General features: G+C 37.3%; 1 protein-coding gene across 7 annotated transcripts in view; it reads right to left on the reverse strand.

Moving 5' to 3' along the window:
* TOX (thymocyte selection associated high mobility group box) overlaps positions 1 to 12170 on the reverse strand; it is a 220222-nt gene that overhangs the window by 36397 nt on the left and 171655 nt on the right. For 6 of the 7 annotated variants that reach the window (NM_001389398.2, XM_015282675.4, XM_046925566.1 and 3 more), the window contains 2 exons: positions 8294 to 8572; positions 3098 to 3328 (listed from right to left, as the gene is read on the reverse strand). In NM_001389398.2, the coding sequence (NP_001376327.1) occupies positions 3098 to 3328; positions 8294 to 8572 (510 nt within the window). The remainder of the gene's footprint in view (positions 1 to 3097; positions 3329 to 8293; positions 8573 to 12170) is intronic. The other variant, XM_015282676.4, reaches the window with a different exon arrangement.

Genomic DNA, 12170 nt, shown 5'->3' on the forward strand with positions numbered 1-12170 from the left:
AAATCCCTCCTAACTTCAGCAAGGCACCTGGAACAACACAGTTCACAATAACTGCTTTTTCATTATTCAAATCCTATTTTCTCCAACAACATTTTCCTAGTTTCTTTGCAGTTTGAGAAACATATGTGGCTCCTGCACAAGCCCTTTAAACCTACAGTCCAATATGACAGGTAAACAAACTATTTTTTTTTAACAAAGGCTTGGGCATACATATGCTGCCCTTAGGTCGTTACTGTACTGAGTTTCAATACCTTTATTTATTCCATGGTCAATCTGCAGGGATAAACAAGAATTTCTGTGCTAGCTAGAAAAAGCTAGCTCAGGTCATAGAACAGTGAAGGTTTCATTCTGGCATAAAAAGACGAGGTTATTCTTCTTTCTCAATAGCTGCATTATGTTCTACTTTCTGATTCATTTATATTTACTATTTAAATAGTTAAAGAAGTTCCAATTCAGGAAACGTTATTTGGAAACACAATTCTATTTAAATTGCAGAATAAGCATTTGCTTCCAAAACATAAGAGCCAGAAGCTTTATGATAATTGAATTTTTTCAGCAAGTATAATTCATCAATAAAGTATTTCCCTAATGATGTTATTGTTTCTTTAGTTACCTACTGAATCTCTGAAGCTTCTTCAATGTCAAATTCCAAATAACGCATTAATCATCAGTATTTTTAGAGTTTGATTTTCCTACCAGAGACACAGGTTTCATAACAGTTACTAATGCTATACATCTGAAAAATTAGGCCTTTAAAATACAGACTATCAAGTCAGTTAAGACGTCTTGTAATCATTACTTTGTACTACTGGATCTCTAATGGAATAAAGAATGAGTTTAAATTTATTCTAGAAAATGGGATTGCCATTTTTTTGAAATAGGGACTATCTTTTATTCTCTTTGTACAGTGCTCAATTAAAAAAGGCCTGGTGATAATGAACTGGCAAAATGAGTCAAAGAGCAACAAAGATATGCTAACACAAACTCTTGAAATAATTGGTTTAAAAATCTAGTTTTATTCATTTTTTTTCATGTATGTGTTATGTGAATTCCACAACACATCATTCTGTTGCGTTCCAACTTAAATTAAGGACAACAGAGATAAGGAAAATAAATTTTCTTCAGCTGTTCCAGTGTAGGTCTTTTTCAATTATTACTGTCAATCCTGAATAGAAAATTCAAGTCAAAGCTGAACTTTTTAATGCGCTTTTCTTAAGACAGATCCTATGGAAAGACTGGCATTTTTTTTTTTTTCCTGGTACTACTAAAATGTCAGATTCAATGAAACTTGTATAACATAGTCTTTTAGCTTTATCTCTATTATATCGTCCTTGACCATTATGCATGAAGTGAAATCTTCTGCTTTGTAAGCAGAGAAAAGATTGTGGAAGGAAAAATAGTGATTGCTATGACAGCAACATATTTAGGTCATTGTGAAACACTGGAGAAAAAATAAGAGCAAGATTTGGCTAATATTTTGTGTGTGTGTGTGTGTGTGTGTGTGTCATCACTAGAGAGAGTTCACTAGAGAAGAAATAGCATCAAAACTTATTGCTTGTGAACTTAACCAAAAGCATACTCAGAACTTTTTCTGAGAGTGAACATCTACTAACATGTTCCCAAAAATTAACGGTCAGCTAAGAGAGCATCTCTGTCCTGGAAAGGTCTAAACTGCCTATCTTGGCCTTTTTGGACATATTAAAAAATGGCAGAAGGAAGACACAACACAACAAAAGAACCTTAAACATAGAATCATAGAATCAATTACGCTGGAAAAGACATTCAAGATCATCAAGTCCAACCATCAACCTGATTTACAGAGTCCCATCACTAAATCATGTCCCTAAAGTGCCAGGCCAAATGATATGTTTGATCCCTAGATCTAGAAAGCTATCTTTTCTCCAGCTAGACCTTCGAAGTGCTGACTTTATTGTACAAAACATATTAGATAGAGTAAGCTTTTTTTTTCGGTTAGTAAGTGCCAAATGTTGATTCTTCTTACACTTTTACCTTAGCAGGGAACTACAGGTACATATACCATCTAGTTAGCTGTGAAGAAAACCTCTTTTTTTTTTTAAGCTCAAATGATTTTACCTACAAAAAATCATAGTATTATTTTCCTTTTTACTGTTAGACATATTAACTATAATTTATTATGTAATAATGATATTGTCAGAATGAATGAATGAGATACACTTTTGGTCCTGTACTCCTGGCTCTTCTGCCTCTACCTATGTCTCCTGCAGCCAATATAACTCCCATTTAGCATACCCTTTCCCTCTAGAACTGTACCTTAAAGTTCCCATTTCTTTATCAGTGCAATCCATTCTGCTTTCAGTTAGTAAATACGCAACCAATAACAACAAGTTATGGTATACAACAAGCAATGGTATACTAAAGCAAGAATGGTATTTGTCAGCTGATGTCACTGTAAACCCAGGAATGCAGTTAGCAACCAAGAGTTACCCACTTTTATACGGGATCTGACTGACTCAGAAGGATTTCTGCAAAGGTTCAGAACCAGCTTTGCTGAACTCAATGCAGGACCAAGGCCTTTCCATGGAAGACAGAAATAACTATGGGATGTTATTTCCACAGCCTACATGAACATCTAGATCCATCGTAGGTCCATCTCCTAGATCCATCTGGAAAAATCCAGGTGTGCTGGGAGAGGAGAAGAGCCTAGCTCTCCTCCTAGCATCACAGGGCAGGGAAAAAACTGAGAGCTCCATTATGTGTCTGCTCCTATTGTACAGGAATATATTTATTTGAGGCAATGCCCACCTACACCATAGGCAGGGCAATGCTGTCCTGTCTGCCCTGCCCAGGAATATTAAGCCCACTGATTACAGCATAAAAGACTACTAAGTGTAATCTAAAAGTCTGTGTCACATCCCAGCAAAAGTGATTTCACAGACTGACAAAAGAAACAAAATGATGCTCTCCTTATCTTAGTGTCTTCAAACGGCACTCCTGATATAGCACATATTCAAGTTTCATCCCTGCAAACAAAAGAAGCTGCCTACAGTGCTTAGATGACCCAGATAACTTTTTTTTTTTTTTCAACAAGACCTCTGAGCTAAAGCACATACTGTACCTGTTTTTGTTCTTCTCCTAAGCCGTCCCACATTGAAGCTACAATTTTAGAGACTTCACCAAAAGTAGCATTGGGGTTCTGGCCCTTGATGGCTGCTTGAGTGTCTCGGAAGAATAATGCATAGGCAGACACAGGCTTTTGTGGCTCATTTGGGTCCTTCTTCTTCTTCTTTTTGGGAGTTTTGGGTTTCTTTCCCATATCTGAAGCAGGTCTCTTCTCTCCTCCATTAACCTGTAACATAAAAATAGAAAAGTACTATAAGAAAAAACAACTTAATTTAGTGTGCATCATGAGGAGTTTGACATACGAGAAGGTAAAGAGCATGGAAGTCACAACTGACCAGATATGACTTTCATCACGTTTGCTTGTTTGTTTGTTTTTTGATAATGCACATCAAGTGACAGAACAGAACAAAAGTATTCAAACCAGAAGAATTGCATGAGGGCAATTACTGGATATTCTTGACCTGAACAAAAGCCTTTCATTTTTTCATTATATACTTCACTGTGTGGCGTCCAACAGCACCTAGACTACCGTGAACAACCCTGATCACTATGGCTCATTAACCATGAGAACAACGTGATGCTACAATTTGAAAATGAAGGTGATTTTTTCCTAGCCATTACATTATAAGATCATAGTAGATACTTTGTATCTTTAATAAAAAGTTAATGGCCGTGGAGCTTTTTAGAAAAATACAGAGAAATAGAAATATTGTGTTACCCATTATTAATTTATCCAACTTTTAGTGTCTTGCTATTATTTCATTCTATAGGGCACACAAAACGACCAGCTAAATAACAGTTAAAACTATCGACTAAACTGTAATTAACTAGGTTTCCCTAGTTAATTTGGAAGTATCATTCTGAAGTCTTCAGGCAATTTTGTGCAAACTCCATGCACACGGAGACCTGACAATAACTGGAGCCATAATTGAAGTTTTTATCTTTATTATTTGACAAGATTTTCCTCTTTACAAAGTATTTTTGACTTAATAAGATTTACAATTTCTTTGCATATTAGAATACCACATTATTTCTTAATCTAGGCGATACACTGCAGAAACTGGTGCAAGCAGTCTGCTGGCTAACTGTTCGGAGAACAGCTCTAAAATCTTATAATCCAACTGGAACGATCAAGAGTGTTCAAAAACCCAGTGTTAAAAAGAGAGTACTCACATGGGAAATTCTGTTTGTCTTATATGAAAATAACTACATAAAAAGAATACCAGAACTCCAATGCTAATAACCTTGCAAATGGCTGAGATGATGGCCTACCTTATGCTCTCATCAGTCTATCAGCTTCACAGGCCCCACTTCTAACCACCAAAGCAGAGACAGATGGGAAATAAAATAAAAAACATATACTCTGCTAGGCATAGACTTGTGCCTCATATTCCCTGGAGGTGTAGTTAGCTCATGGTAATCCACCTCCTGTCATGGCTTATTGCTTAATTATGGTGATGTATTTAACTTATTTATCACAAGAAAGCAATAATCTTTCACTTTAAAGAAGTGTACATTAACCATGTTGCACACATAATAGATCAGAAGAATATCTAGTGTAGGATTTAAAACTATCAAGTAAGGCACATCGTTGATATCTAAATGTCCCCTGAGAAGCTGGAAAATGTCTATAAGCATATTTAAAATAAACTGCAATAGTACCAAAGCCTTTAATGGAGCTAAGAGAGCTGTTTTATGCACACTATCTTGCAGTAATCGCTGTAGTTTAAAATAGATTTTAATCAAGCACCATCTGCATAATAGGCTGAACAGACAACATTGAATTCTACTTATAACTCTTATCATATAAAGTAAATATTGTAAAACCTCTACCACATAAAGAGAATATGCTGCAGTAGTTCTGTAGTAATCATGTTTCTGTTGGTTAATTCTAGCTACTTGCAGTCCGCTCACTACCTTCCCTCTGAACAACATAATATGAAATTCTCTCCTTAGTGGTATTCAAACGAATATGGAAGAAAACCCTGTTATCCATCTATGAAGAAACGCATATTTGCAAACCAGTAATGCTTCCAGAATTCAACATTTATACTTGGCATTAGCCAAAGAGATGTTTAGCAATTCAACAGTAAGAAAAATGACAAGAATTACATAACTGTAATATTCCAATGTTGAGATGGTTGGAATAAAGCATGTGGTAAGAAGCCACTTCATTTGGAATGTTTTTGCAATTATTTACAGCTACTGACTTCTACATTCTACATTTTCCCTTTTTCTAACCATAGTCCCACACATTACACCGAGAAGGAGACAATTACATCAGTTTGTAAAGACTCCTCTTAATTGTATTTGGAATATGTACATTAAACTGAAATGGTCATTTCCTACATGCACAGAAATCAATGGTTCAATAGGAATACAATTATATTTCTATTCCAAAAGTTCATTTTGTTCATACCTTCTGTCAACTTCTTTTATAAATTTATGTAAACATAAACAGGGCACTGATATTTCTTTTTCTTTTCTTTTTTTTTTTTTCTCTAGGTGGATATAGGTATAGATCTTAGGGATTTTTCTACCAAATCTACTTATCCTTCACAGGTAAAGCCGGGCATTTAGCTGATATAAACTAAAAGAGGTCATCTGACATTGAGATGATGGAGAACCATTCCATTTGAAAGTACGTGTTGTCTTTTTGATTGGTGTTGGTGCATTGGCAAACAACTTCTGCTGGTTAAACAGGAGAATGCCACTGGTGCTATTAATAAAAGGGTGAATTCAGAGTGACTGTTTTTTACACAGTTCTTGTAGCAGGAACATCTTACTGACTTAATGGACCTGCTCAAATCTGGTGAGATACAGTAGCTTCTACATGACTACAGCATGTGCACTCATATTAAGGACTGAATAATGAGTTCCTGCCCTGAGCTATCAAGTCATATAAAATTTCACAGATCTACATGGCAGTTGATAAAACATGAGAAAACTCCAAATCCAGGTAAAAGACAAGGGTTCTCACGAAAGAGAATAGCCATTCTACCCCTTGCTATCCTCATCCAGTATCTTCTTTCACTGAGAAGAGAATTTATGGAGTGAGAAGAAACCTCACGTATTCCTCCAGTGCAGCTCTGAGAAAATTTATTACTAGTGTCGTTGTGGAAAAGGATCTCCATAGAAAGCTGGTTTATCCTAAGTATCCATATCCAATCACTGGCAGTTTCCAGAGAGAGAGGCATAACGGAAAGACAGACAGTGAAGGGTTTTAAATCATAAATTACAACATTACGCTATTTTTTTATGTTCATTATTCAAGATTTCCTGTCTTTTATGGAGGGAACTACAGTGAAACTATTGCATCAGGTCCAACTATGGCCAAGTTCAGGCACTGACAGGAAGATGTAAGAAATCCTATAGAAGGCTGGTATAGTATGATGTGCCTGCCTTTAAGCTTATAGTTTAATACTTTTTAGTTGGAGACTAGTTTACGCCCTCTATGATTATTAACCAAGTTTAATACCAGAAATTACAATTACAGAATAATTTTAAGGTCAACTTCCACAGCCTGAGTTGTTTTTCTAAAATTTGTGTTGTGTTCTGTACATTTTCTCATCTTTTTCTGCTTGCATTCAGCATGAGAATGTTTTAAAGAGAATTTCCAAAATAACATGGCTTGTTAAAAAGTTGAACACTGTATAATCTGTCTTCCACAGAGAAGAGATAAAGTTTTAGTTGGTCTGCAGCAGTCATTATTTCTTTATTAAAAATACTACTTTCATATGTGTACTGTCTTGCAGGAAATCCCAAATCTATACTTCTGGCAGAATGAAGTGCTGCAGTGAAAAAGTACATCAGAAATGCGGGTTAAATATATTAAGTATTCGATAAATAATAATAATAAAAAAATGATGTTTTAATTTTAGATTTGCTGTTTTCTCCAGAATTTTAAAGCAAACTGCACACTTCCACCGATGTACAAAAAATATTCGCAAAGCAATGGGAGTAGCAAATAAATTATTCCGAAAAAGTAATGGCTGATTGGAATTATTTTTGCATAGCTGTATTCTAAAATCTCCCTCAGTAACAAAGTGCTCATTTAAAATGTATGAATTATTCAGTAATCTTTGAAACCTGAAGTTTGTGAAATTAGGGGAAAGTCCTGAAATAAAACTTTAAATCTGAATTTATTTAAAATGTAGTAGAACATATGTCTCCAATTACATGATTATTTTATAGCTAGAGGCATGAAAAACAATACAATTTGAAAACAAATCAGAATTACAGTTCTTGACTGGATTATACCTCCTCAGTGGCTCGTGTGTTTTCCTCATGTTCCTCTCAAGTCTGCAACTTTTCCCCACAAGATACAGCCAGAGTACAACATTATCACCACTGCATAGCAACTTCCATTTTGCAGTCTAGAATAGATTAGAACTAAGAGGTTCTCAGTTCCCATATGCTCTACGCCTGATTTACTGGATGACTTTGTGTTAAGTCCCAGTCTTTTTTTAATCTCATCTTAAGTCTCTGCAAAATTAAGATAATATACTTGCTTATTTTTTGAGACGTTTTCAGGATTTGGGGAAGTTTGGAAGGTTTTTTTTTATGCAAGCTGCTAAATAAGTCATCACTTATCACTTAAATAAAGGAAACTTTATTATCTGAATGACAATTATTACTTTCATGCCTGCAGTGATACTAAAAGGAAGCTTAAACATGTCATGCCAGAGTGTCAGCACCTCCAAAATCATAAATAAATGATGGGTTTTCAAGTTTTTCGAGGTAAGATCTTGAAAGTTTGTAGAGGATATTTCTGTTCTGGTTGCTATGATGTTCTGTTTACTCACCCTGTGACCAAATTGCAAAGACTAGCATATTGTACACTCAGTTCATACTTTTTATAGCAGTAACTTGATCTTTAACTGGGAACAAACATCCATTCTATGCAAGTGAGAAAACTCAACCTTTATATTGAAGTCCTAAAGGAATGGTTATCCTTTAATATTTTACAGGATTCCAGTTTGCTCTCACAAAGAAGAATGATGTCATTTACTCAAACTGCCTGAAGAATTGACTGGAAACTACAAGTTCTGTATTCATAACCCTTTAATTCACTTTAGTCAACCACCAACAATGTATAAAGTATCACCTTAATAACTGTGCCCTTATGATTCATTTAGCAGGTCCTAAAAATATCCACCATTTATACAGTAATCCTAGCATCTAAGCCTACCTTAGAGCTATCTTCTCCTTCATCTTCATGGACTGAACTGGATGGTGAAGGAGTTGCAGATTTGCTTCCAGGTGGAGAGGGTGAGTTGTGAGGAACATTGTTTCCACCCATATTCAAACCAAGCTGTGCACTGAGCTGGGACTGGTTAATAGTAGTCAGCTGCCCGTGCTGCATCATTCCTGGCTGCCTAATATCTGCAGGTTGAACCCTTGGCCTCATGGTTGCCATCTGAGGATGGGAACTATACTGGGCTCCTTCTGTATTCCGTAAATCTTGCATCTACAAGAGGAAAAAAACTGTATTAAGCATACCACTAATAACGTGTCCTGTTCTTTTAGACCTCTGTTGGCCTGATCGGCTATATAAGGCTTAAAAGAAATGGCATGTACTCAAATAAACATATAAATACTGAAAAGAAACAGAACAGAATGTGATTGTCATTTGCATAACACTGACTGTTACAAACTATCCAGCCTGTAGCCTCAGCCTGTGGGAATAGCAAAAAGCACTGAAAGCTCATTTCTTTTTAAGGGGAGCAAAAAGGCACTGCTTTCTGTAACTGCATTCGGAGTATTTCAGAAATGCTAACAAACTGGGGCAGGTTTGCATTCTAAAGTTTAGAGCCAGATCAGAATGTTAATATCCTCAAAATTCAAGGCTATTTCCAGATCCTACTTTTCTTCTTAAGATTTGTGTGTGTATTTGAGCTGTGAATTTGGAAGCTGGAGTTTTCAGAATTGGAATATCTAGTATTAAGTCCAAATCTATTATTCCTGGTTCTGCCCAATGAGATACTGGAATTTTAAGGTTTCAGACTGACAGAGAGGATCCATTGATAGACTGATTAAATGAATTCTGAGTTGATTTGCTGCTGAGACATATACGAACCGAAAGCTCAGAAGTTGCAGGATTGACAAATGAATCCATTGTGCTATGTGGGTCACTGCTTCTCAGCATTAACAAGACATACTATTTTAATTCAAGCAACAAATTCATTCTCTGCAAGGATAAGAATTAAAAGCATTGGAGGATGAAACTCCTTTCTTGTCCAGAGGTCAAATGTGCCATACATACACACTACAACAGATTCCCTATAATGTCTTTTCAGTATACTCACACCAAAACATGACAAAAGACAAAGAGTACCAAGAAGCTCAGATTTAAGCTAAGGTGTTATGTGGGTGATATAAAATTGAAGTGTCAATTCAAAGCTGAAATGAAATAGATACAGTTGTCGTTCAGTGCATCAGACAAACATGTCATGAGTATTGAGTGGAATCTGACAGCAGCTATCATTGTATAAATTCCATTATGATAAGGACACATGTTAATGGTTCAGTGTATTAACATAACCACATCTATCTACTGACAGTGTTTGTTGTTAGACTTGTCATCCAGAACATTTAAAGATGGATCAGTTCTTCTTTAACTTGGAATACCTTGTGACTTCTATAACCTATCAGTCTCTCATACACACTCTCCTATATATCAGAGGAATCTATGAGATACCTCACAATCAGTAAGGCACAGAAAAAGGAAAGATAAACCTGTAACTTTTCTCTCATTAGTAAGAAATCACAAATTTTAGGGAGATATTTTATGAGCCTAGAGATTGATTTTTGTAAGGCTGACTGGCTGGCAGTAAATTAAACTTATAATAGCATTAGTTCTGGAATACTAACCACTTTAAATGCACATGTATCTCTGAGAAGTATTTGGAATACATTCTGCAAACATAATTATACCTGTATTTATATTGCTTTAGAAATTAATAGCTTTTGGTAAAAAGGGGTTATCTATACAAATACGTTCAAGTTTGCTTAATGAATACTATAGCACCAGAGGAAAGGAGTCAGAGCAGTGTATGAAATCAATTGAAGGCTGAAATCTGAATCCTGACAGACATGCAGATTTAAAGATCGCTACTGAGTGTTTGTTCCCTTTCCTCCAGTACCAGCTCCCCTTCAAACATATTAGCCTTAAAAGCTATCGTTATCACTGCCTCTGGCACACAACCCACACCAAAGCAGTTGTGCTGTAAAGCTCTAAACCTCTGCTTGGCCCTATCTCCCCCAGTCCAGCTGTGTCACTGAACAGCAAGCAGTTGGTGCAGGATGAGCAGAGAGGCAGGCTGCCCCCAGGCCCTCCCCAAAGGGTGCTCACCAGCTGCCATGCCGCCTGGTGCCAAGTTCCTGGTGAGCTGGAGAAGGAGACACCCCCTAAAGCCTTCCACTCACCCTGTCAGCTGCATGTGACACCCAGAACAGCCCAGAACCCTCCTGGGGGATTTTGTATTAGGCAATGTGTTGTCAGCAGGTTGAGGGAGGTGTTCCTTCCCCTCTCTCTGCTCATCACTGGGGAGGCCACACCTGCAGCACTGTGTACAGTTCTGTGCTCCCCAGTACAAGAGAAAACTGTATATGTTGGAAAGTTTGTCATGAAGGGCCACACGGATGACTGAGGCACTGGAGCACCTTTCCTGTGTGGAGAGGCTGAGAGAGCTGGGACAAGAGAAGAGTAAGCGCAGGGAGATCTCATCCATCTGTAAAAATACCTAAAGGGAAGGCACAAAGAAGACGGAGCCATGTCCTTTCAGTGGTGCCTAGTTTGAGGACAAGAGGCAATGGGCATAAACTGGAAGAGGAGTTGCCCTCAGAACACCAGGAGCACTTCTGTACTGTGCGGGTGTCAAAGCACTGGCACAGGCTGCCTAGAGGCTGTGGAATCTCCTCGTTGGAGACCTTCAGCAACCACCTGGGTGTGGGCCTGGACCCCCTGCTCTGGGTGTCCCTGTTGCAGCAGGGGTTGGGCCAGATAAACCCAGAGATCCCTGCCACCTGCAGCCATTCTGTGACGCTGTGGTCGTGTGAATGTGTATCCAGATGATTTTATGAACTCTGGAATGGAAACAAACATTATCTGAAACTCTTTTAACAACTGTTTCAGTCTTTTGAATGAATTTGCCAAGTATCTGCTTCATTGAAAGCAGAGCAAAGGTTATAATTTTAATTATTTCTTTTTCCCCAAGAAAAATGCAATAAACTTGTTATTTTTCAAACACTCTCTCCTTTATTAAAAACTTTTTATGTGAACTTCAATTACCAGATAGATACTGCAGAGCATTCTGTGTTTGTCATCTTTAAAACAACGTATATTTCAAATAGTCTGCGTTCGGTTTTATCTCCAGCATTGAATACACAGCTTGTTTTCAGATAACATGACACCAAGTGGACAGTATTGGACATATCCCCACACAAAATACGTGTATACATATTTGTAAGGATTGGTCTTTTGAATTTTTATATCAATACCAGGCAACCTTTACAAAACCAGGACTAAGAAGCATGGAGACAGTTTGCTTTGGAAACGTGTTCCCTAAGCCAGAAACCATCACCCTAAGGGACCTGCCTGCAGAGAAGAGCAATACCTGGGAACATGCCAGTGACATCCATAAACTGAGCTGTGACCCTCAGCAAGGAGAATGCACGTGGCTCTGCATCTACAGATGAGATTTCTGCCTCACTTCTTTCCTGCACTGCAGAGCCTTCCCAAATCCTGATCCTTCCTCAAGAAACAAGGAGACTAAGAAAATGGAAATCTGAGTCAGAATAGGCAGTTTACCACATTAACTGTGAGAAGTTACTATGTAATACTGTGGAAAGCATGAGATGACGAATCTTTGGGTTTTTAAAGACTCATCAGACTTCAAGAACAGGTCTGCCAATGAAAACCACATACTTCCCTTGCTGCTGTGGTGTGACAGTATGTCCCTGTCTCAAACACTCTGATGACCTCATCTCTGTGAGAACCGTGACACTTACATATATGCTCTGTCAGCACTGCAAAAAAAGTATGACCAATTCCATACTAAGTGCTT

Source organism: Gallus gallus, chromosome 2, assembly GCF_016699485.2.
Source record: "Gallus gallus isolate bGalGal1 chromosome 2, bGalGal1.mat.broiler.GRCg7b, whole genome shotgun sequence".
Taxonomy (NCBI): Eukaryota; Metazoa; Chordata; class Aves; order Galliformes; family Phasianidae; genus Gallus; species Gallus gallus.